The sequence below is a fragment of the Lissotriton vulgaris genome, chromosome 11, assembly GCF_964263255.1.
Source record: "Lissotriton vulgaris chromosome 11, aLisVul1.2, whole genome shotgun sequence".
Lineage (NCBI taxonomy): Eukaryota > Metazoa > Chordata > Amphibia > Caudata > Salamandridae > Lissotriton > Lissotriton vulgaris.
This window is the reverse complement of record NC_141699.1, coordinates 43,354,692-43,381,579: the sequence shown is the minus strand read 5'-3', so window position 1 is coordinate 43,381,579 and position 26,888 is coordinate 43,354,692. Positions and strand designations below refer to the sequence as shown.

At 47.6% G+C, this 26,888-nt stretch overlaps 1 protein-coding gene across 1 annotated transcript in view; it reads left to right on the top strand.

The window, feature by feature from the left end:
- BRI3BP (BRI3 binding protein) overlaps positions 1-23,589 on the top strand; it is a 28,832-nt gene extending 5,243 nt beyond the window's left edge. Inside the window, exons 2-3 of the mRNA XM_086942684.1 lie at positions 18,662-18,764; positions 20,465-23,589. Of these exons, the coding sequence (XP_086798810.1) occupies positions 18,662-18,764; positions 20,465-20,880 (519 nt within the window). The 3' untranslated portion in view covers positions 20,881-23,589. The remainder of the gene's footprint in view (positions 1-18,661; positions 18,765-20,464) is intronic.
- Positions 23,590-26,888: the final 3,299 nt, after the last annotated feature.

The window sequence follows — 26,888 nt, the reverse complement described above, 5'->3', positions numbered from 1 at the left end:
GTTCAAAGTAGCGAGTTCTTCTCGGGGTCAGCCGCGATTCCACATGCGGGGCTCTCGACTCCAGGATACAACTGCCGACCCAGTCCAGAGCTGCCCCAGATATAGGTCTGGAGTCCTTTGATGTCCGGACCCTCGCGTCTGGAGGGTCAGAGGGGCCGGGATGAGAGTGTCCAGATACCCAGCAGAGGGGTGGAGCCAGCGCCCAGGGAGGCCGGAGGGCGATCGAAACCAGGCATCCGGGGACGGTTGGAGGGCCATCGAAACTCTCCTCCTCCTGGATCCGTCAAGTGGCCGTTTTACCACCTGGTCGGATCTTGGTGCCTCGATGTCGGGGCTTCGCTGGGGCCGAGGCCACGGGGCCCGGACGTGGAGGGTCCAAGATGGAGTCTGGCCTGAGCTGGTGGCCCGGGATAGGGGTCGGACCAGCAGAGTGGGGCGAGTAGGGGTCGCCGTGTTCCGGAGGGGGAGAGCCGGGGGTCGCCAGGAGTGGCGGCTCCCGTGAAGGTTGGAGGGGGGTAGCTTCAGGCTGGAGGACAGGGGTCGATGTCGTCCAGGGCCCGCCATGTGAGAGGAGGGGGACCACGCCATGAGGCCGGGTCCAACACATGGGCAATGCCAATAGCTCTACCTTTAATACTTTAATAATGCCGAGACCATTGCATTGTAAATGCTTGTTTTCTCTTGCTATGTTTTCTTCTGATAGCCTTGTTGTAATATGCCTGGGATACTCGATCTGTTGATCGATCACTTTGTCACTGGGCTTCAGGTGGACCTCTAAGAGCTCTAGCTCCAATGGATTATGGTCACTCCCTTCTCTTTGATATATCCCGAATCCCTTAACTAAGGCAAAATTCCATGGTGACATAAAAACCTAATCTATTGGGCAGTTTTGTGTGCCTGGTTTGAATGTTTTCATCACGGGGCAATCTAGGGCTGACCTCCCATTTAGACAGAAGAGGCTTTTGGTCCCCAAATAAATTCCCAGTGTTGTATCACGAGTTGTGGTGACAGTTTGGGACGGTTGCTCGGTTTATATCATAAGCCTCCAATATCTCTGAGAACCAACCATCTGCATTCTGTGTTTTATTTATGATTAAAATCCCCCATCAATGAAATTATATCCTTACCATACTTTTCACAGATTGAATCCATGTCTTCTTTAAAATAACCCATTTCTACAACCTATTCCTCCTGGCTTTCCCATTGCATGTACACCAAATGTACATACTTTTTGCCAGTAACCGCTAAAGATATCCTGCATACAAGCAGCCACTTACATTTTACTGTAAGTTGGGTCACATTCTTTACTATTCTAGTTGAAAGCAATGTCATTCTTCCTCCCTCAGGGCGCCCAAACCTTTGTTTCTTTGCTGGGCGGTGGAGTTGACGGAAGCCATTGAATATTGGGGTCTTGCCACTTAGCCAAGTTTCCTGGATGCAAATGATCTCAGATCTTTTTGCCAGCTCCTTTAGATTTTCCTGTTTTATTTGCTCTCTAAGACCATTTACATTCCAAGAGACAATATTTATGCCATGCAGCGTCCCCTTTACCTATTCGACATCTTCTAGGTAACCCTCTTCTCCAAACTCCTCGATCTAACTATTGGATGGGCCTGCCTGGCTGGATCCTTGACTCCCAATTTCCCCACCATTTTTCTATATCTGAGTTGTTAGCATCTATTTTAAGATTTCCCATGCTTCCACCTACTTCTTTCTCTATTATTCTCACCGGTCTCTTTCCTAGACCAGCATGGCACCTTAAAAAAATCCTTTCCTGTTCCAGACTCCTGGAAAGGCGCGGAGGTGGTACCAATATTTAAGAAAGGGAATAGGGAGGACCCTGCTAACTACAGACCGATCCGTTTGATCGATGTGATGCAAAAGGTGGTTGGCGGGGTCCTCCTTATGAGGATTAGAACCTGGATAGAGGATGAAAATATCCTGTCCTACTTCCAAGCAGGCTTCAGGCAGAAGGTGGGAACCATGGACCAGGTGTTTAGATTCTTCATGATCTATTGGAAGGCAGTCCTCATAGGGAAAGGTAGTTTTTACCTGGCCTTCATAGATCCGAAAACCGCATTTGACCTGGTGCCACGGGACAAGCTCTGGCATGTCGTTTAGCAACTGTGTATCCCCCCTCAGATTCTAGATTGTGTTTTTTTTTAAAAAGGATGCATAATGGCAATTATGCAAGAGTCACGTGGGGTTCCCAGGGGGAGTTGACAGAGGATCGTGGTAAGTAGGGGGGGTACGCCAGGGATGCGTGTTGGCCCCCACCTTGTTCTTGCTTTTCATCAATGGGGTGGTGGATCACCTTAATGGGGAGCCGACAGACGCTCCTACACCCTAACGAGGGAGAAAACACCAACCCTCCTGTTTGCCGACGATACTCTGTTGGTTTCCAAGTCACATGGCGGCCTCCAGAAGCTTTGAAACAGATTTAGCTCATTCTGTAACGATGAAGGGTTGATAGTCATTAATTTGGTTTTACTGGTATTGACCATCAACCCCTCTAAACGTTTCAGTATAACATCACTCTGAACGGTGCCCCCCTGGATGTGGTGGATTCCTTTTGATTACTTGGAAATTCGGGTCTCGAAACACATGAAATGCTATTTCCATCTGGCCAAGAGGCTTATAAATCACAAACTGGTTTCTGGGGTGATTGTGAGAGAACAACATTGGTCTGTAAGCAGACCAATCGCCCCGGCGCTCGCTATTTATGATGGCAAAGCACTACCTTCGGTCCTCTATGGGGCTGAACTCTGGGGCATGGAGAACACCAGCAAATTGGCTAAGTCTAAGAACAAGTTCTTAAGAGATCTCACCTCACTTCCCACCTCTATTCCCCTGAAGCCCTTATTTTGTTATCTGGGATGGCGTTCTATCCAATATATCGCACGCCTACGCCCCTTGCTCTTTAGGGCACTCTTAACCCCTTCGATGCTCATGACGAGCTCAGCTCGTCAAGAGGCACGGTTGAGCTGTGCTGATGATGAGCTGAGCTCGTCATGAACAATGGTAAATCTGGGAATGCAGCACCGGAGGGGGAAAACCTCTAGCAGCCAAGGTGCTAAGGACTACTGAGTTGTGCAACTATGCTGCTGCCCTGGATGAGTTTGTATCGGTTGATGCAGGGAGTAGGGTAAAATGGATAGTGGACATTAGGCAGCTCTTGGCTGATATTGGTCTTGGAAAGGCATGGGTCTGTCAGACCCCACCTCCCAAGCAGGTACTAAAGCGTGCCTACTGGGATTGGGTGCAGATGCGTGATCTATCCAATCCAAAACCCGGGAAACTTACTGAAGGGTTCTTCGAATATAAAAGCAACTGTAGATCGGAGCCCTATCTTGACCTCGTACAGGCTTCCATGGATAGGGCCCTGTATATGAAGATGAGATTAGGGACACTGCCACTTAATAATGTGATAGCATCATGGAAGGGGCCTAATTCAGTGCCTGCACCTTGCCCATGTTGTGCACGCCCCACTGAGCCCATTGCCCACTTTTTTCTGGCATGCCCAGCTTACCAGAGGGCCAGAGCTAAGTGGCTTAAACCAGTATGTAAAATGTTGGGCCTTACGGATTACTGTGCTGCATTACGCATCCTGAAAACTGACACTTCCTCCTTGACGTTAATATGTGGAGTAGCTAAATTTCTGGGTTGCGCCTGGCTGTTGCGAACAAAGTACCAGGCAAGAATGCAATAGGTTTCAACACTTGATGGACTCTTGGGTGAAAGACCTGTAAAACGAATGTCAGCCAGGATTAATGATGTAAAAGCTGCTATTCTATTCCTTCTTGCTTATATGCACAGTGCTTTCTCATTACCTGCTGTATATAACTTTTTACTTTTAACTTGTATATATTGTAGTTTTTAATGGCTCAGAACCTATTTTATATTATGATGGTTTTTAAATAACCAATGTTATTATGGATATAAAATGGATCCTTTTTGCTATGCTTTTATGATAAATTTTCATCGAAAACTAATCTACTACTACCTTTCCTTGTGGCTCTTTTCCTTCTACAAGTATTTCTACTTCGTCTTCAGGTACTAACTGTATCCCTTCCGTTAGTACTTCTCTCTCCGCCTTCTGAATTGCAATCTTTACCAGGTCGGAGTAAACCAATTCCCTGGTGACCTCCTTTCCTTCCTTATTTAGCATAAATCCTACTTGTCGCAAGTCTTTTGTCCCTATGCCTTTCAAATTTGGGCACTGGGTGAATGAGTGCAAGAGTTGTGCCCTATTTAAAGGCCCTCTCTTCCTCCGCTTCTTGCCACCTTTACCTGTTTGCATAGGTACAAAATATAACCACTTATTCACTACACCTTCCTTTCTTCCCCCAGTTGGTAACATACGTGACTGGCTGGTATGCCTTCTAAATCCTGCCTCCGCTGTATTACCTACTTGTGCCCTTGCTCCATTACAAGCAATATTATTAGGGTTTTTGGTCACAGTTGGTGATATATACCATGCTTGGTTCTCCTGCACCATAGGCTTATTATTGGATTGCACATTTTCCCCTAGCTTCTTGGGGGTCTTCCTCTGTATTATTTCTCTTTGGGATTTACTTAGCATGGTTTCCTGCTCAGCTTTTTTTTGGGTTATCCTTAGCAACCCTACATATTTTTGCTAGTTTGGGAGTGCCCTTTTTTTTCTACCTTCCAACGTGTCTCCCTCGGTTGAGTAACTCATATCTAGCAATCTCGCCCCTTCTGATTACTCTCATTGGCCACCTTGAAATATAAACCTCCTGGTTTATCTTAGAGGGATAGAGCGTCGTTGCCTCCTCCCATGCTGTTGCAGGAGGCTGCGGGTCTAGAACTGGTCTTACCATTGCCCGCATTTGGTTTCAAATTCCTTGTAACTCCCTCGATCTTAAATAAATGTTTTTTTTGTACTTTTAAGATTTCATTATTTAAAAATGTAGCTTCTAAAAGCCTTAGAAGGGTTCTTTGCAATATTAACATCAAATCTATCATAGAAGAGGCTGATGTTGCAGAAAGATCTAGGTTCAACCCTGAGGTTTGATTCAGTTTGACGCTTTCTTTTTCTACCGGACTCTGGTTTTCGTGCTGGATCTCTTTCGCCCTTAGCTCAGTGCCTGATATGACCTCTCCTTCTGTCCTTAAATCCTCACTATTCAATTCCGGTCAGTTCTGAACTATTTTCTGGGTCCTGAGTAAATAGCCCATGTGGTGATGAAGACAGCGGTGAAGACAATGGACCCTTTTGCCCCAATAAGGATTGAAGAGACTGATTAGCCAAAATTACCGACTCATTGTATGTTCATCGTACAATAATGAGGTATTCTCATTCCACAGTTCGACCTCTCTCTCTCCTCTATAATGGGGACTTTGCTGGTGAGAATACCTTTTTAAAATGCTTCCCCACAAATTCTTTTAATGAATTGGAAGCCATGCCACCCCTTTTTGTGCTAGCGTCCTCATTCCCTTTTCACTTAATTCCTTTCTTGGGTCTACTCCCTGGGCTCTCCATGCTTTCTACAGAGACACCTTGTTCCGCTGAAGTCTCTTTTGACTTTGACTTTTGCTCCTGGATATTTTTAGTCTTCCCTGGGAGCCATTGTTAGTGCCTTTATAAGACCAAAGCAACCACCAGGTTCTCAGCCACCCTATATTGAGTTAACTCCCACTGGAAGTGTCCACCCGGATTATGGGCTCAGACCAACGGGTCAGACCTTTGAATTCAGTGAGTCCACAAACCACAACTCCCTCACTTACCTCTGTTGTGCTTAGGTCAAGTGCTCGCACCGTGCCCTTTCCTTTGCCGCTGTAATTATTTCCTTCTTTTTCCTTCTATTTCTATTGTGGTGGATACTCGTGTGCCTCTTTCCTTTACCACGGAATCCTCAGTGCGGCAGTTGCCCAGGTTTTACCCCCTGCTGGCGGCTCGCACCCAGTGAGTTCTGGACGCAGCCGCTCTTGCGGGGACCCCGTAAGCACTTTCAATCTGCATGCAACGGCACAGCATGCAATCGAAAGTTTCTTCGGTGTGATCCTCCAATGATCGTGGCGTTGCTTCCCTCGCTGCAATGCCGGCTCCGACTTCCGCAGCTACGGTGACTTCTGCGAAAGGCGGGCCACGGGTACGGCACAGCAGGCACTTCCTTCGCAGCACAACAGAGAATCACAACAGTCTCAGCCCCCCTTGATGTGAACTTTAGTGACTTTAGTAGGCTTTGAGAGACCAGAATTTATTTTAATTTGTTGTGAGCGGTGTTGAAGGAAGCAGGTGAACCGTTTTAGTACTGTGCCATTTATGCCGGAAAGTTTCAACAGGGTCTCAAGAAGGGCTGGATGGTTTACTGTGTCGAATGCCGCAGATGGGTCATTAAGGATCAGTAGGCAGGCATCACCTTCGTCTAGGGCCTTGTGAATGTGGTCGGAGACGTTGAGCATAGCTGTTTCCGTGCTACAGCCTTTTCTGAAACCAGATTGAAAGGCATCGAGGAGGTTGAACTCATCAATGTGTTTATTTAGTTGGAGGAGAACACATTTCTCCAATGTTGGAATGGGAGGTTAGAGATAGGTCTGAGGTTGTTAAGATCATTAGGGTCAGCCCCAGGTTTCTTGAGAATGGGTGTGATTTGTCCTAGTTGAAGGGAGTCTGGGACACAGGCTGGGTAAGAGGCGTTTATGATTTTTGTCCAGAAAGGGGAGATGATGTGGTGGAGTTCTTTTAAATTGTGAAAGGGAGGGGGTCCATAGTGTGGGAGGAAGGTTTTAGATTAGAAATTATATTGAAGTCCTCGCTAACCGACATTAGGTCAAAGTCGTACCAATGCGCATTGTTTTTCAGCTGGATGTAGGTTTGATTGTCCTTGTTAAGAGCTCTTTTTGCGTGATCAAGGGAGGTTAAAGGGGAAGCGGAGTCTGTTGAGGTACGCTGGTTAGATGTTGTGGAGTGCCTTGTGTGCGTGGGTGAGGAGCTTGAAGGTTATCCTCTTGCTAACGGGGATCCAGTGCAGGTCTCTCAGGTGGGGTGTGATGTGGCTGCGGCGAGTGATCTCGCGGATCAGACATGCAGAGGCGTTCTGGATGCGTTGGAGCTGTCTCAGGAGTTGGGTGAGGCTCCTGCATAGAGGGCTTTTCCGTAGTCCAACCTGCTGCTGATGAGGGCCTGGGTGACCGTTCTTCTTGTTTCAGTGGGATCCACCTGTTGATCTTGCGGAGCATGCGGAGGGTGTTGAAGCAGGAGGAAGAGACGGCGTTGACCTGCTTAGTCATGGAGAGGGTGAAGTTGAGGATGAACCCAAGTTTGCGTGCGTGGTCGGTGGGTGTTGGTGCTGTTCCCAGTGCGGCCGGCCACCAGGAGTCGGCTCATGGAGTAGAGGATGAGCCTGGGTGCAGAGCACACCGCGTCACTGGGTGCAAAGTCCTGCGGGTGGATACAGGACACAGGATTGCTGGGGGCGGAGCCCTGCGGGCTGTTACAGAACAACCAAGATTACTGGGTGCGGAGCCCTGTGGGTGGGTACAGAACGCAACGGGTTGCTGGGCGCGGAGCTCTGCGGGTGGGTACAGAACGCACAGGGTTGCTGGGCACTGAACCCTGCAGGCTGGTACAGAACGCACAAGGTTACTGGGTGCAGAGCCCTGCAGGTGGTTACAGAACGCACAGGATTACTGTGTGAAGAGCCCTGCAGACGGATGCAGAACACACATAACTGGTTACATAGCTCTCTGGGTGAGTACAGAACACCCAGGATTACTGGGTACAGAGCCCTGTGGGAGGATACAGAACACACTGGATTACTGGGTGCAGAGCCCTGCTGGTGGGTGCAAAACAAGCTGGATCACTGGGTGTAAAACCCTGCGGGTGGTACAGAACACCCAGGATTACTGGGCGCAGAGACCTGCAAGGAGATACAAAACATACAGGATAACTGGATACATAGCTCTCTGGATGGGTACAGAACACATAGGATTACTGGGTGCAGAGCCCTGTGGACACGTACAGAACAAACATGATTACTGGGTGCGGAGCCCTGCGGGCGAGTACAGGATTACTGGGTACAGAGACCTGTGAGCGAGTACAGAACACACAAGATTACTGGGTGCAGGGCTCTATGGGCAGGTACAGAGCACACAGGGTTTCTGGTTGCAGAGCTCTTTGGACGGGTAGTGAACACACTGGATTACTGGGTGCAGAGCCTTGTGGGTGGGTACAGGACACACATGGCTACTGGGTACAGAGCCTTACGGGTGGGTACAGGACACACCGGGTTACTGGGTGCAGAGCCCTGCGGACCAGTACGGAAGACACAGGATTACTGGGTGCGGAGCCGTGCGGGTGGGTACAGGACACAAAGTTACTGGGCACGGAACCCTGCAGGCGGGTACAGAACGCATAGGATTACTGGGCGCAGAGCACTGCGGGTGGGTACATAACGCACAGGATTACTGGATGCGGAGCCCTGCGGGGGGAGGTACAGAACACACAGGATTACTGGGTGGGGAACTCTGCGGGTGGACACACAGGATTACTGGGTGCTGAGCCCTGTGGGTGGGTACAGAACACACAGGATTACTGGGTGCTGAGCCCTGTGGGTGGGTACAGAACACACAGGATTACTGGGTGCTGAGCCCTGTGGGTGGGTACAGAACACACAGGATTACTGGGTGCTGGGCCCTGTGGGTGGGTACAGAACACACAGGATTACTGGGTGCGGAGCCCTGAGTACGGGTACAGGACACAGGATTACTGGGTACAGAGCTCTCTGTGGGTAAAAAACACAGGAGTCCTGAGTGCCGAGCTCTTCGAGCAGGTACAGAACACACAGGATTATAGGTTGTAGAGGTCTGGGGGTACAGAGCACACAGGATTACTGGGTACAGAGCCCTGCGAGTTGGTACATAACATACAGGATTATTGGGTGCAGAGACCTGCGGGTGGGTACAGAACACACAGGATTACTCAGTGCAGAGCTCTGCAGACAGTTACAGAACACACAAGATTATTGGGTGCTGAGCCCGGCTGGTAGATAAAAACACACGATTACTGGGACCCGAGTCTTGCAGGCGGGCGCAGAAACACAGGATCACTGGATGCAGAGTTCTGCAGGCGGGTACAGAACCTGGATTACTGGGTGCAGCGCTAGCTCTCGTTGCAGGTGCATAACACACAGGATTACAGAGCTCTCTGGGCGGGTAGAGAACACAGGATTACTGAGTGCAGTGCCCTGTGGGCAGGCACAGAGCACACCGGGTTATGGGTTGCAGAGCTGTTTGGGCATGTAAAGAACAAACATGATTACTTGGTACAGAGCTCTCTGGGCAGGTACAGAACACTGGATTACTGGGTACACAGCTATTACTGCGGTTACAGAACACAGGATTACTGGGAGCAGAGGTCTCTGGGCAGGTGCAGAGCACACAGGATTACTCTGTGCAGAGCTCTGTAGACTGGTACAGAACATACAGGATTGCTGGGTGCAGACCCCTGCAAGCGGACGCAAGACAGAGCAGTACTGGTGCAGGCCCTGCAGGTAGGCTCTGGATTTAGGACTGCAGGGTGCAGTGCCCTGCGTGCATGCGTCTTTAAAGATACGATGTCTGCTTTGGATGGCTGATTTGCGTGAGCAGTCTGAGGCCCAGAGACATTGTGACCGTGTTAGTTTAAGCCTTGATGGGCGACACTTAGTAGAGATGCGGCGGAAAGTCGATTTCTGATGCATCCCGTCCCTTGGACAAAGTTATTATATCTCCAGCAGTTTTAGTTTGACACGGTTGCATGAAACCAACTCTAGGGGCGACCTGCAGCATCTGTAGAAGTGGACCCAGAACAGAAGTGACAAACCGCTTCAGTGTGCCTCGCTTCCTGCACTCTGCAAAACTGTGCTTCCTGTGGTGTTGCAATGCATATTGCTGTAAGCATACTTTAGCAATCATCTTCTATCAAAATCGATGCAATGCCATGTTTGAACCGGGAGTCACTCGTTCCCCTGGTGCAAAACTCACTGTCACATTTAGCCCTTATATTAGTGAAAACCACAGCACGTTCGTGTCCCTCTGGCTAAATTTGAACTGTAGAAGCTGTAAGTAAAATAATCCAAACACCTGCCTAACTGTAATTAATACAGTGACACAGACCGCAGCAAACCTATCCACACATCTTAGTTGTACTGTGCCATATTTGGTAATAACCACAGCAGCATCAAAGGCCATGCAGAGAGTTACTCCCTCATGCCAAATGCATGCTGCTGATAACCAAACTATATGCACAAAGCTGGGCTGAAGGCAACCACATCAACTATAGTTTGAGAATCTCAATATCCCCACTGCAGACTTAACATTTGTAGGGTACTAGGTTTTAACATAGTGAAATGTTACCTCCGCATATTAACCTCCTGAGATGAAAGGCATGCAGTGTTTTGTCCATATTCAATCTAATGACCTTGTAGAGCAGCGACTTGCTTCCTCTTTTCCTTACTCATCGTGATCTTTGATTGGTGAGATTGACAATCTGCGAGTTCACCAAGTGCCTTGTTCTTGGCAGCCCACCAACAAGGCACCAGTCAAACTAAGGTACGCACAAAGTTTACTCCCAGGGTGGCTACTGATCTCCTGTGCAGCCCAAGGAGACAATGGTGGTTGGTGATAGCATAGATGACAGGCTTTTTTAGATCTCACCCAAGACGAAATGTTTTGCAAGTGACAGCGCATGCTTTGCCGCTTTCAAGACATTTGGTTTACTTACGGGAGACTTTGTGCCCAGCCATTGCTTACCATTGTTGGCTTCATCGTTGCTCATTTCCTTGCTAGTCCTTGGTCCGTGAATGCCAGTTTTACTTCATGTGTTTGTCCGACCCTTGGAGCATGGCCCAAGTAGTGCTTTCTTGTCTACTGTCCTTTCACTGTTTGCACTGTGAGTCGCGTTTTTAACTGGAAGTTGTATAGACTTTTTGGGAACATTATTGAAGCTTCCCTGAGAATGCATTCCGCCCATTGCTTACCATTGGCTTTTTGTTGTTTAACTCGCGGTTGCTTTCTTTCTATTTGCGGGCTTTATTTGTTTTAGGCTGTCCAGTATGTCTTTGGCCCTCCCGTGGAACATAAGTTTACGTTATACTTAAGGCTCCCTGTTTTCTGTTTTTACAGATTTTTGCAGATAAATACAAACCGTATTAGAAGTGGATAAATACAGAAAATGTTGCTTTTAAGTGACTCCCTGCACCATCTTTAATGAATTGATGGAGATGGACAGCATGGGAAATTAAAAAGCAGGATCAAATTTCTTTAAATAGTGGCATATGTCGACACACATTTGTGTATCATGCTAATATTTAGTGAATGTATTGTTACGTAATACTTAGCAGCTTAAATAGCTAGATCACGACCGAGATCAAAGGATGAGTACGAGTTATCAGTTAAATGTAGAAATGTTGTTTTACAACATAATTTATACACAAAATAATTTTGCATAAATAGTTAAAATTGGCAAAAAATTAAGATGGATAAATACAGACGGAAATGTTTAAATAAGAAATACCATAAAACCGGGAGCCCTATTTATACATTAAACAGCAGGCTTTGAGAAATCTACTTGTATGGCGAGTCAGATGTGATCAGATCGAGCTATTTTTTGGACCTACTTGTCCGTTCTGGCGAGTGAATTAAAGCTGGAAAGGAACAGGTATTCTGTTCATTCAGAAAATGAATGGGCAATAAAGATGCCTTTTAAATCTTGTTTTTATCTTGACACGTTTGCTGTTCGTTCAAGCACAGAGGTCAAATGTCAGTTTGTGTTTTTACTAATTGCTGCTCATCTTATCCTGGAAAACGGTGTTTACTTTTCTGTCACTTAACCGCTTCACCGCAGCGGCAATACCGCCATGGTGCGGCTATTTAGTGTAGTGGGCGGGGCCGCGGTGGCCAATTCGTGTGCGCAGCACTACGGGAGTAATGCTTGCGACGGCCGTTGGCTAACGAACAGCGAAGGGGTTATTACAGTTGGAGGTTTTTGTCAAGTGAGTTGTCTGACAATCGTTGTGAAACAAAAGCCTGTTAGATGTCAGTTTTTTCTAACATAATTAAGTAGCTTGTAAAAGAATAGTCCACATATTTAAAAATATATCTGGAATTACAAAATCACTTTTTTTGTAATTCAGAAGTGGGACGCAAACAAAGATTTAAATGGGAGAAAAACTAATCAGAACACTTTACTTGGTGATGCTAAAAAAAATTTGAAAACTTGATTTCCAAACATTGTTTGTACACTGTTGTTTTATCAGCAAAGCTGCATGTCAGTGGAAAGTTTGTGGCCATTTCAATGGAAAATCTGCTGATTGCAAATGAGTGTGCTACCACTTCATGCTTTACTGATGTATTTAAAGTGATAGTTTTTAAACGTGATTTGAGAAACATTCCTGCTACCACCCTGATGACAATACGGTTCATGAACTAAGAGGCAAGTCAGGGGTCATGTGTAACCTATATGTGGCTAGATTTCTATTATATATGGAGCAAACGTTTAGTCTATTAAATCGAGGTTTTTTTTTTGTACAGCAGACATGCAGAATTCGCGTATTTGAAGGTGCTCTTATATGTGATAATGAAGAAAATAGCGGCTCAGTTAATACAAATATTTGCCCAGGATCACATAATTTGAAACCAATTTATGGGTCAAGAGCATTACAGTTGGGTCAAGTTGATTATTTAAGTCACTAAACCTGCAGGTCGAGTAAAATGTTTATGATTTTGCAAGGTCTGACAATCAGTCAATCAGGATTTATAAAGCGCTGCTTATCGCCCAATAAGAGTATCCAGACGATTGCTCGCTTTCTGTAAACAGGCCTCTTATCTGGTCACATTTGCCCTGCATTCAAAGACTGAGGTCAAGAGCAGGGCTCTGTCTTCTGAGGGAGCTTTGTGCTTATTTTTCCTTCTCTGGCTTCAAAGTAAGAAGATTTGTGTCAATCGTGCTTGTACTGGGAGTGTGCTGGAGGAAGGCTGTACAATATTTTTACTAGGTCACAACAAAATGTAAATGACTGTGCAAATATTTCAGAAAATATCAGAATTAGGAAAACACAAATGAAGCACTTTTTTTGTGTAATTCTGTATTTTGGTGAAAACAAATATTTTAATATGACCAAATCAATATACTAGGTGATGTCATTTCCACACATTAGCTTTAGTGCACTGTGTAGTTTAAACTGTAAAACTGTATGTCTGTGCAAATGTAATTGTCATTTCAATTGAAAATGTGTTGTCTGTAATGGCAGTTTACTACCACCCCCTCTGCTCCATGACACTATTCGCCTGTATGCCACCCCACTCTGCTCAACACCACACCTCTCGTCTATACTACAATCTATTTCCCTCTGCTCTCAACATGCTACTGCACTCTGCGCCACTCTACGGCACTGCACTCTGCGCCACTCTACAGCACTGCGCCATTCTACAGCATTGCTCACTGCGCCACTCTACAGCACTGCACTCTGCGCTAATACCATTTAGCCATTCTGAATAAAAGCCCTGCTGGTCTACAACATAGACAGCTGTGAATAACGCGGTTCCGGGGAATTAGACAACCTAAGGCCCATAACGAGTTTACAGACCAGGAGATGCTACCCAACCGGATGTCCATCCACCAGAGAGCGAAAAGTATTGATCGACCAGTACGCCAAACCATCGGTTGCGAGTTCCACCAGAAAATGTTGGATATTCACAACCTCTGTCCCCATGGGACCAAATTGCCTTTGACCCCCAACGAGAACACCTGAACCAGGCGGATTGGTATCGCATGTATGTCCCGTCTGCCCAGGCCTTTGTGAGTAGGGTTGTAGCTTGACATGAAATGCCCGGGACTCCCCACCGTTCACTGTAATCCGCCAGGCCATGAGACGGAGGGTCCGAGATAGTACTAGATGAGGGTTCCCCTGTAGGAGATCCCGAAACGGGGCTAGAGGGATTGGAAAATCCCAATAAAGTTCCATCAGAACTGGAAACTAGACTTGAGAACTCCTTATTGGGGTGACCAACACTAGGTCCGCAAATTACCTGCGTATCGAGTAGAAACTCGCATGATCATTGCGAACTGGGGAAAGCTATAAGCACTCTCCAATCTTGGAGAAAAGCATCGAAGGCTACTGCTCCAGGCTCTGGACTCCAACTGCAGTACCAGTTCAGCTGATGATCCAGCCCGGATGCAAAAAGGTTGATCGAATAGGGTCCCCATCTCTTTTGCTGGGCTGCAAATACCATCTGGTGAAGCATACAGAGGCTTGTGTCTCGCCAGTGGTGAAAATGACAATCCGCTACCTGATTGGATTGACCTGGCTAATGCTCTGCAGACAGGGAGACGTGATTGACAAGGCTGTAGTCCTATAGTTCTCGTGCTAGGTCGGATAGCGCTCTGAACCGGGTGCCCCCAAGATGGTTGACATATTGGACAGCTGCATCATTGTCCATATTTAGAAGATCACAGAAATGTGCCTTGTCCTTGGTCCAACACTTTACCGTGAAAGAACCCGTCATTAGCTCCAAGCAGTTGATGTCCAGGGATTGTTCTATCGTGGACCATTTTCCTCCGTTGGAGAATTCCCCGCAACGGGTGCCCCTGCCTGACCCGCTGGTATCTGACTCTACAACAAGAACACGGTGGGAGCTGAAAATAGCCCGGCTGTTCCAAGCGTCCATATAGTTCAACCACCACCACAGTTGCCTCCTCCGAGATAGGGGTGGATTCCCAGTAACTGAGACCGTAAGCAAGTGTGATATCTTGAGGCGTTTTAGTTCCCTGTAGTGTAGGGGACCTGGGAAGATTGCCTGTATCAAAGAAGAGAGTAGGCCCAGCACCCTGGCTAAGTGACTCAGGGTGATGGAAGGCTTGGATAATGTTCACCGGCGCATATGCCTGATTTCTGTGAGCTTGCGCAAAGGAAGGCTGAGGGTAGCTGCTACCGAGTCCACTACAAACCTCAAAAATAGGGTAGATTGAGAAGGGACGAGGATGGACTTCTCTTAGTTTATCACAAACCCCAGGGACTCTAAAAGGTCTATTGCCATCTGAAGTTCGTTCACTAACCTGGAGAGACTCTGACTCATAATCGGAATATTGCAGAGATAGACGATCAGCCGGATTCCTCAGGTCCGTAAGTGCTCGATCACAGGCTTCATTACCTTGGTGAAGCACCACGGCGCGGATGACAGATCGAAAGAAAGGGAGGTGCATTCGAACAACCAAAATCTCCGTAAGAACTGGAGAAACCGTTGGCGTGGAGGAAAGATTGGTATTGTGAGGTAGGCATCTTTGAGGTCCAGGCGGACCATCCAATCCCCAGACTGAAGGAGATCCCGAAGGAAACGTATACCTGCCATTTTGAAGTGTCCGTAGATCAACCACCCGATGAATTCCTTGATTGATCACCGGAAGGTAACCTCCATTCCTTTTCTCCAAAAGGAAAAGATTGCTGAGAACCCTCTCTCTCCCCCCCCCCCCCCCCCCCCCCCCCCCCGCCCCCATGGTGGAGGGCGGATTCGACCACAGCCCCTTTTCTCCACAATTTGGCGAATTTCTATTTCTATCAGTTCGGACTGTTCTGGGCAGAAGACCAATGGGAGTGAGGGAGAGGGTTGGAAGGGAGACCCTGCAAACTCCAACCGAAACGCCTGGGCCGTCTGTAACACCCACGCATCTGAAGTGAGGACGTGCCACCAGTGGAGGAAGCCTCCCAAGCGTATGCCCTTGGAGGGCTGAACTCTCACCTGATTGATGCTGGCCGTTGCCCCTTCCTCTCGACCCTCTGCATTGGAGTAGGTGCTGGTGTTGTAGAAGGTACCAAACTTTGCTGGATCCTGCAATTGGTAATGGAGGTTATCTCCACTCCGTGTTGAGGACTGGTAGAGATCACGGCTGGTCGAGCTTCCTGTACCACGACCGGCCCCAGCAAAAACATGCAGTGTAAAAATGCGTTCTGGGCCTCGTCTAAGGATGTGAAGGTGTTCAATAATTTTCCTAATTCTTTAATATACGGGTCACCAAGCCAGTTACCTTCCACAACTGGACCCGCCTCAGAGATCGCAAAGCTCTCCCAACTTATGGTTGGTCTTAATTAACAAAAGCCTGCGATGCTCAGTAGACAGTGCGCCGTTCGCATTACCCAACAGGATGACAGCCAGCTGGGCCCAGCTGGACATCTCCTGTGGGGCAATGAGCGAACCCGAAATCTTTGCATCCTCAGCCAACATCCAGGATCTTGCATAACAGGCCAATACTTCCAGCAGCTTGTCCTGGGAAGACACCCTTCTTAGGTTCTCGAACTAATTTCATTAGAAAGGTCACCATTTTAGGGTCGGTCTTCGGTATATTTATTTTATGTAAGGAAGTTTTTTATAGCGCTGGCCGGACCCGGGGGTATTGGCGTACTTTACAGCAGTTTTAACAGCAAGAGTCATATAATAGAGCCTGTTATCTTGTTAAACATATTGGTTCGGAAGTCCAAGTGCGCTGTGCAGTGTTGAGATAGTACGGGAGTCCTGAGATCTCCTCGATTAGTACACGTCTTGTGTTGAACCACAGCAGTTTCTCGTAAGAGTCATATAGTAAAGCAGTGATGTACATATAGGTTCGGAGGTCCAAGTGTGCTGTGCAGTATTGAGGTAGTACTTTAGTCCTGAGAACCTCGTTTGGTGCACTTTGTCTTGGGATGAACCTTTTAAGGGGGTATAGCAGCTACCCTGCCTTCCAAAGATGGCCTATGGCATTCTGCCCAGAGGCAATTGCACACTTCCTTGTCTAATGGCTTGCGCAGCTGCCCAGCTATGTATGCGGCCACTTTGGGGGCTGGGACCCACTAAGCTAAGCACGGATACAGGAGGTATTCCGGGTCAAGCATGTCGGAGGGCCTTGCCAGTGGTTTTTCTAGAGCCGTATCCCAGCTCGCTGTGCAAGCCACTAGATGATCGCCAAGGGCATCCTGAATCCCCTGTCTCTAGTCGAGGTATCCGGGGAACCTCCGCCCCTCCCAACTGAGGTGGGGAGAGAAGACTCCATCACCCACACCCCCCAATGCATCCGGTAGGGTAGGGGCAGAGGGCTTGGACTCAATAAAAGCCTTCCTGAGGTGTGAAAATGAGTCCACATCAAACTTTGCATCCGCTGGGCGCTTGTGTTGGGAACCCGGGCCTGTTACAGGCTGCCCTGGAGGTACGGGGGCCTGAGACCCAGAAGGGTCTTCCCTTTGATCAAGGGGTCTTGGGCAATTAGCCTGCAATTCCTGAATTTTCCTCTACAAGGGGCGCCACTACCTGCGCAACCTACCGAATAATGGACGTGTCCATTTTCCGAGCAAAGTCATCATCTATAGGTCGGTACTGTATTTCTTCCTCCTCATAATAATCAATATAGACTTCCATTTTGTCAACTTGAGGAGGGTAACCGATAAATTGAGAACCTGGGGAACACCACAGAAATAAGTAAGTATTAGGGGTTAATGTCCTGGTCAGGCCCAATGATCAGGTACCTCTTACCAGATCGATCTGAGGGAGTATAATTGTACAGCCTGTGCAAGTCCTCACGGAGCGACCAATTGTCTAACCCACGCTGCGGGTAGAACGCTCCAGGCGCCCATCTCTGAAAGTCCCAGACACCTAATAATGCACCTTTCCTCTTCCTCCCCCCACGAGAGCTAGCACATGCATGTCCAGCACCAGTGTCTTCTCTATAATAGAGCTGAAGACTGGAGACAGAGGTGGGGGGGGGGGCTTGGGGCAAACGGACACTGCGCAGAAAGGGTCACAGAGACGACATCGCAAAGGAGCAAAAATTGTTCTAGCGACCAGTGTTTCGCTATTCTGTACATGAACCCTGCGGGTTATAACCACAAAAAGAACCAGGGTCTACAATTTCAAATGCCAATAACAACATGAAAACAAAGAGGAAAGCAAAGGCACTTCTCTGGCTGCTGGAGCAGCAAAGAGAGGAGGCTAGAGCGGCGACAAGGACTGTTGTTAGACGACGTCTGCTCTGATTGGTGAATTGTTTTTTCTGATCTCATGGTTTGATGGGAAATGTAGCCATTTTTTTTTTCAAAATGGCTGCTTGAGAAAATTAAAGCACTGAAAGTAGAGCCTAATCCTCTCCTCCGGCCTGACACAGAATTGGTTTCTTTAGTGAAGTTTAAAAGACCATTGGGTCGGTCATACGCACAACCATGTCAGTTAAGCAAGGGTGTTTCCACATAGCATGTTCATTTGTTTGGGCATGGTGAGTGCATGTTCCTGCTGTTTCTATTCCAATTAACCCCTTAGCCGCAAATGTTGCCGAGGGGTGAGGGGGCGGTGCTCATGGTGGCTCCAGGCTGTCATGAGTCACGTGACGTCCTGGACTCGTCAGAACTCTGGCCACTGATTGATTTGCCCGCACAGGCGGGGGAAATCGCTTGCTCGTGCTTGGGCGGGGCTGCAGAGATGACAGCTCCAGGCCGTCATGAGCACACGGCTACCGTGATTCACGACGCCCTGGAGCCTTCATGAGCACCTAAAGAGATAATGCTATGGATGGACTTCTTGCCTTGTACCCTGGCAGACCATAATAGGTTTGTTGTCTTGCAAATGCTAAGTATATATTCATAAGTGCTTCTATATACACTCAATATGCTACTAACTTATTACATTCTGTTTTGGGTAGTTTTTCTCCAGGATCACAGAACGGTTCGTGTACGGTGTTGACATTTTGGTGGACACGCTCTGGAGAATATGGACTGATCTGCTTGACGTTCTTGGGATTGATGGTACGTGAATAGTCTTAGGGGGCTATGTACGTGAATTCTTATGGGGCTATGTACGTGAATTCTTAGGGGGCTATGTACGTGAATTCTTAGGGGGGCTATGTACGTGAATTCTTAGGGGGGCTATGTAGGTGAATTCGTAGGGGGGCGATGTACGTGAATTCGTAGGGGGCGATGTACGTGAGTACTGGGGGGGCAATGTACATGAGTACTGGGGGGGGCGATGTACTGGGGGGGCAATGTACGTGAATGCTGGGGGGGACGATGTACGTGAGTGCTGGGGGGGACGATGTATGTGAATGCTGGGGGGGGCTCTGTATGTGAATGCTGGGGGGGCTCTGTATGTGAATGCTGGGGGGGGCTCTGTGTGAATGCTGGGGGTGGGCTCTGTGTGAATGCTGGGGGGTGGGCACTGTATGTGAATGCTGGGGGGTGGGCTCTGTATGTGAATGCTGGGGGGTGGGCTCTGTATGTGAATGCTGGGGGGTGGGCTCTGTATGTGAATGCTGGGGGGTGGGCTCTATGTGAATGCTGGGGGGTGGGCTCTGTATGTGAATGCTGGGGGGTGGGCTCTGTATGTGAATGCTGGGGGGTGGGCTCTGTATGTGAATGCTGGGGGGTAGCTCTGTACGTGAATGCTGGGGGGTGGGCTCTGTACGTGAATGCTGGGGGGTGGGCTCTGTACGTGAATGCTGGGGGGTGGGCTCTGTACGTGAATTGAATGCTGGGGGGTGGGCTCTGTACATGAATTGAATGCTGGGGGGGCTCTGTACATGAATGCTGGGGGGGAGGGGCTCCGTATATGAATACTTGCATCATTTTTCTGTATCGATTTTCTCCACGAGCAGCACCCCACCCTTGTACTTTGGCCACCAAAATACAAGTCAATTTGAGGCAATGATTATGATACATTTGCTGCAGGTTTTTTATGCAGCATTTGTACCTATGTTGGAGACTTCTTGGTAACGCCGTCTCTCATCTGTTTTCCCCATCACAATCTGTAGTAATGAAGATCTCTTGACAGCTGCTGGGAAGGGCAAGTTCGTGCTTACAGCAGCTGAGGTTTGGTTTTCAATCATGGGTGCTTGACCCATACTGATCTTGGGCAACAAATGAATGAACCCGTTCCAGTTTCTGCCCTTCAGGCGTTGTTTGTTGGTAGGAGGCGGAGGCGACAGCTGCCTGCTAAAGGGCTCACTGACTTTCCTGGAGGCTCTCCAGGCGAAGAAAGCTAGAACCCTGGCCTTACATTCTATAACCCCAACCATGACATGCCAATGTTCCAGGCTTTCATAGCCCCATGAAAAGCCGGAGTTTGACTCCCGCAGCAGAAGTAAAACTATACACTTCATTTTTTTTTTGCCTGGCTACTCTTTGCTGTGATCCCACAATGCCTCAACCGTTCACTTCTCCCCTATAAAAGAAAAGGACTTATGGAGGTCTAAAAGGATGTTGGGGCATATCCCAAGCTGGGATGTCTTGAAGCGGTTTCCAAACTGGCCATTTAACATTTTTCCTAATCCTGAAATGTCTCCTACGTTTCCCAAGGTGTATGCATCCTTGCTGTAGGTGGGCAGTTTTCAAGAATGGGGCTCGCTGGTGGTGGTTTACTTATTGAATTATTTCAACGCTAATAGGACTTTTGTACTTTAACTTGATTGTGGAAAGTTGTCTTGAGTTTTTTTCTTTTTTTTCCTTTTCAGCCTCCAACTTGACTCACTACTTCAGTCCAGCAGCAGTTGCTAATAATCCAACCCGCGCTCTACTGCTTGTTGGCTCGGTCCTCATTGCCTATTGGTTTGTGTCTCTTTTCTTGGGTTTCTTCTTCTACCTCCTTCATGTACTATTTGGTCGTTTCTTCTGGATAGTACGAGTCATCCTCTTCGCACTGTCCTGTGTGTACATTCTGCAGAAGTACGAGGGCGAGCCGGAGCATGCAGTCCTTCCACTCTGCTTCGTAGTGGCCGTCTACTTCATGACTGGCCCCGTTGGCTTTTACTGGAGGAGGAGCAGCAGCGGCCTGGAGGAAAAGATCGACCGCCTGGACAGTCAGATTCGGGTCTTGAATGCCCGTCTCATCAGGGTGATAGAAAGTCTGGACAGAACCAGTGACCAGTAAAAGGAGACTGAAGTCCACACCTCACCAGCTCACACAAGAATATTACAAAGCACCATAAATAAATAAATATATATCTATATAATAATTACAAAGCAACAACCATGAACATTGTCAACTCGTTATCCAGTACTGAAGTATTATGCCTATAAATGTTCAGGCCCATGATCACATGCGGTCCAGTGTGACATTCATCCTTTCAGACACTGGTCACTTATGACATGGAGTTACCTCTTCAAGTGTTTTAAAGACCACATCTTTTCAATAATGACCAATATAATCTTTACTTTTTGTCAGTGGGACAGAGCCAAAAGTGTTAAACAGGAGGTGTATACATATTCATATATTCTAATGTTTCACAGTGTTTGCTCCCACAGCTCACTTATGTTTTTCTGCATGTTTCCAAAAAGCATTTGCACACATTCCTTTTTAAAAACCTTGTGGTGATTTGTTTGTATCGAGGACCATGTGTATCACTATGCTGTGAAGAAATCTTTTAGTACTAGAAATGCATATATATGCATAATTGTGAAAGCCTTAGCTAGTAAAAAGTATTCTGGAGTTAATATATTGTCACCGTGGTTGTGCATTTTATAGCCTGAAGTGAACTACACCTTTAAAGGTTTGTCAGGGTGTCCACGTTCTGGTCTTTCACTGCTTCTTGCCACTTTACTCTGTAGCGGGATCAGCCGTAAGCAGCAATAGTCTACTCTTCTTTTATTTTCATGGCATTTTTCCAGATAGTGCACATAGATTTGATTTATCAAATTTTTGTGGAGGGCACAAAACGAGAATTCTCTTTTTAATAAGCCAGGTATTGGCGCCACCATGTTGCAGTGAATACTTTGTTTAACTGGACAAGTGTTTACGTTTGTAGTGACCATGTTGTTGCGTGTGGGGCAGACCTCTACACCTTTTTATTTTGTAGTTTTGTAATTTTAATGACTGCCACTGCTTATTTCCTAGAAATTGTACCATGCACTGAGTAGGAGATAACCTCAGGGAAGATGGGTCATTTGTTTTTAAAATGTTTTTAGGTTGGTTAGATTATGTATGTGATTTTTAAATTCCACTAATGGTATAGATTTTAAATGTTAGCTGTAGGTGTTTAAATGTGCATTTGAGACCTGCAGATTGTATTTTTGCATTGTGTTGCAGCATTAGGACATGTTGCCCATGTTTTGTATTCATTCCATTTTCTGATGACCCTCGCCGAGGTGCGTTAGCAGTTTGAGGAAGTCTGTGTTGTGCAGGCTTCTTGGTCTGGAGAAGTTTGGGGAGAGGTGTTTTGTTCCCAGTTAATGCACTGATCAATGTCCTGCGCCACTCGTGTGCCAGCGGCTGCTTCATGGCCAAATGACGCAGCATGTAGTTGTCGGTTTCAGCTTTTATATAGTCCAGTTAATCACTTTGTGCACAAGCAGGAGTATCCCATGTTGGTGCCAACTTATTTCTAATGTTAATAACCATATGCCTTTTCTAAAACTTGTTTTATAAATATAAGCATTGACTGTCAGTGGCACACTGCACTCTTTTTGAATCTGTTTTGTATTTCAGAAAAGACCACTTGGTTGTGTTAGGAGTAACAATAATTGATGTATTCTTCTCTGGAAAAATATTATGATAACTATTGGTAATGTGAATGGAACCCTGCCCTGCTGTTAGAGGTGGACCTACCCAGACTGTGGTCAAGGGGGAAAACCCTGCCTCATAAGGAGGGAAAGCTCTGCTATGAGGGTGAGGCTTGCTGTGTTGTGACTGGAGCCCTGATTGGGTCCGACTGGGTGACGTGCAGGAAGAGCCTGTCTGCTGATGGGACAAGCCTTGCATTTTTCAGAGCAGAACTTTGCTGCCCTTGTTTGTAGTTTGGACTCTAAATGTAGTGGAGTGCTGGCAGGGGCAATCAGTGTGACATTAAGTAATTACTTCTGTGGCGTGGCTTACAACCACGGTGCCCACACGTTGTTGCATCTTAGTGGAGCTGAGCAAGTGCTTTTTATTCTTTCTATGTAAGTTTAGGACAACAACTTGGAATTATGTTGTAACATAAATCTGGCGTATTTTTTAAAGTCTAACCAGTGCTTTGTGTCTTAGTGCATATGTTTAAGAGATCTGTGTATTTATTGAAAATTCCTGGGATGTCAGGTTTTCTCTTCAATGTGAACTTGGAAATAAGATAACTTTAATGCCTCTAGGTTGTACACTGTTGTTGGGTGTTTACTATGCTTGATATTGTTATGGTCATCTTGCACTGTTCTAGTTGCTGTTGTGCGCTTCTGTTTTGACACTCCACCAATCTGTATTTGGCAGTAACAGCCACAGATTCTATTTTTCAGAACTTATGATATTGATGTAACATCATCGTACTATTAGAAATGTATTAGCAAATATGCTTATTACTGCAACTTTCTGTTCTTTTACAGTCCTACTTGCAACACCATGTGTAACCCTCCCTTTCATGCTCTGTAAGATTGTAACTGTGCAAATGTGACCATGTGGACATTTTTTTTTTTTCAAGTAAGTCCTAAAACCTTTACAGAATAGTACATTTTATGCACAACGTACATATGTATAGATTTGAAAATTCTGTTATAGATTCTTTAATTATTGCTTATGACACTGAATTTTTGTTTTTTTAATAATTGTATTTGAACTATTGTCATTTTCACAACTGGAATGTGCTCGGGAGATTAAAGCTGTACAAGGAAAGTTCATTGGTTTCTTTATGTAAGGGTTTGTAAAGCACCAATTCTCAAATTAAAATAACTTCCAGAATTTACAAAAAAGGAATACAAATCTGTGCTGCATAATACAGTGATCTGAAAGAAAATGCATAGTGATAGTTTCCTTACCTTAGAATTACCCCCAGACATCAGACTGGGGCTAATTCCGGGAGGTTTTCGTCAGCAGTACCCCCCTGCACATCAGTAGGTGGCGTTGTGCGGGTCCGCGTCCGTTGCGGGCGCCGCGGTCCCAGAGATGACGTCGTGGGCACTACTTAGACGCCGCCCACGCACACTGACGTCAGTTCTTTTTCCACGCCAGCAAGCACAGATTCGGGAAGAGCAGGAACCCCTAGTTAATATTTGACTGACTTTTTGGGGCATTTTGTCTCCATTTTTCGACTCCTAAGGTGCAGTTAGGATGCACGGTTTGAAGTCCTGTGAGGACTCTCACCGTATGATGTCGGTGACGGACCTGCACAGTGTGTCTTTTCTGTCTGTGGTGCGACCACAACCCCAAGTCGTGCCCCGACTGCTGGGCCATGGCGCCGAAAACTTTTTGGGAGTTGTCTCGAAAGTTGCTGGAAGCCTGGCACTCAGGGTCAGGTAAGGCGAAGCACAAGAAGTTAATGTTCTCCAACTTCCCTTCGCCGGTCGCACAACGTGACTGAGGGTGCGGGTGGTGCCTCCCCCGCGGCGCCAGCGGAGCCTATGTAGTCACTGCCGGCCTACCTGCCCTTTCCGGTTTGGTCGGCGACTCCGGCCCAAATACAGGAATTCCTGTCGGCCATGGCTCGCCTCTTTGGGCTGTCTGGTCCCGTCGGCGCGCCTTCGGGCCCCGCGGTCCTGACTGGTGGTCTTCACCTTTCACCTTTCACCGCTTGTGGCTCCAGCCCGGGCGCCAGGGGGATCTCCCTGGATCCTGGTTGACCTTACAACATCTCCACTGACGTTGACCCCGCCGGTACCACTTCTGATGTCGCCCGCTCCTCTGGACGACATAAACCCCCGGTTTCAGCTGCCACGTGGACCCGGTGTCGCTCGATGCCGTTTGGGGATTTCTATCCCCATGTCCTTAACGGGGGAAAATGGCCACGGGGAAGGAGCTCTAACACTGAGCTCCCGGGAGCCGGATCATAATTCCCTGCAAAAATCCCGACTTTCCTCCACACCCCACAACATAAGAAACGCAGGACTCACTTGAAAGGTCCACACGAAGGTGAGCCGGAATTAAGCCGCTTCCACCAAGGAAACGTCGATCCACGCTCCGGTAAGACTCCTGGACAGCCTCCAATCAAAACCGCAACAGTTCCCGAGACCCACAGCCAACCTCAATCCAGTGAGGCTTTGTAAATAAATCCCAGGAGAAATGCACCCAGAGTCTGGCACAGAGCTCCGCCAGCTAAGGGAGGCTGCCTGACTCCGTGATGGCAGCTAGGCATCCTTATAGAACTCCCCTGCACGATCATACGATCCGGAGTTTAAACTGATCCGCCACCCATTGCATTGAGGTCTTGCTCCCTCCACAGCGTTCACAGACTAACCACCTCACAGCTGACTACAAACTTTAAAGGAGCATAGCTGGAGTCTGCCTGACCCCAAGATGGACACTCCCGCAGCACCGACCACAAGAGCCCGCAAGGCTGCCAGATCTGCGGACCCCCGCACAGGTCTGGGAAAGTGTTCAGGCTGGCATGGGCAGAGCGCCAGACTCCGCTTCACACGCGAGACAGCCTGACCTACGCGGAGCACCACTAACACACCCTGGGACGTGGGAAGCAACTCTAGCATGCTTCTGCCAACCACAATATGGCTGCCACGATGCACTCTGATCTGATCGGCGATTGGCACATCCTTTCATGCTGCCCCAACCTCAACCTGCAATTAGGCTAACTGGTAAAAAAAAAAAAACGGGCTACCTTTCTTTAGACTCTGAGTGATTGTGTGCGCTATTCAACCCAATAGGAATTCTGCTCAGTGCAAGGAAGAGGTCAACATGCATAATCTAAACTGAGCCCTGCTCGGACCTGTGCTTAGCTATACTAAACAATTTGTCAAATTATCCGGTCTGCTGCCATTCCCACATTCACCTATGGACAAAGGGATGTTTACCCAACCTGGTTTCACTATTCACAGTTCAAATGCTAAGGCCTTAATGACGGTGGGGAAGGAGCCCTGACCCCCCCACCACCACCACCACCACCACCACAACCACACTAGACATCACAGGAAAGACAGGACTCACAGGACAGGTCCAATCGCAAAGTGAGCTAGAACCAAGCCGCTTCTGCCTAGGAAAGGTCGATCCACACTCCGAGCATCTTGACTCCTGGACCAGCCCGAGCATGATTTTTGCAACAAAAATGTACAGGACAGTGCCAGTCTGACCAACACCACCTGGATCCGAAAGTCCGCAGCCCGATCGTAAGGTAAGGGAGTGCTCAGTAGGTCAGGAAGCCCCCACCTCTTAGACCCAATGAGAACTACCCAACAAATCCTCCTCCTGACTGTTTCCCAGTGCCTCATCAGCTATTGAAGCATGACACGTATTTGAACAAGCCTGACACTCTTAACAGCTTTCCTCATCCCATCTCAACCAATCTGAATGTTCCCCAGCTTCACCTCAGCCATTAAAATAATGCATACAATAGACTGAACCTGACCCCCGATCAAGCTCGAACCATTGATGAGCCGTCCTCACCATAGTACATCCAGTTTGGCAGCAAACTAATGCACACATTGATCCAGCTGAACATGCCAACTAGACCCGCCTCATCATAAGTGGCCTGCACTCTCTTGGCTTCCTGCTCTTAAGCTGAGCAGGACACCCTGCATCTCTTATACTCAAACAGAGAAAATGGCACCCGACACGCCTTCCGTCCAAAGTCCCCCCATACTGACCTACCGAAACCCCATGGCCCAAACTCCTTCGCGATCAATTTCCCCCCCAACCTCTCACTCAAAGCGAAAAGGAACCTTAAACATAGTCTAATCAGACAACACCCTGTAACTCTTTTCGCGGACATATACCACTGCTCCTCCAGAGGGCAAATAAAAATGGATCTAATCTTCCACACAAAGACCAGAGAACTAGACCGCCGTGCTCAAAACACGGCTACCCATCTCCAAAACTACGATCACCCAGCACAGCTGCAAACTAAGAACCGCAATCACTAACCACTCAATGCGAAACAGCAACACCTCTGCAACCATCTACACAAATGGCAGAGTCCTGATCCAATCAAACAACGAGAATCTAGAGGCCTTCGACTCTCTTCCCCTCACTGA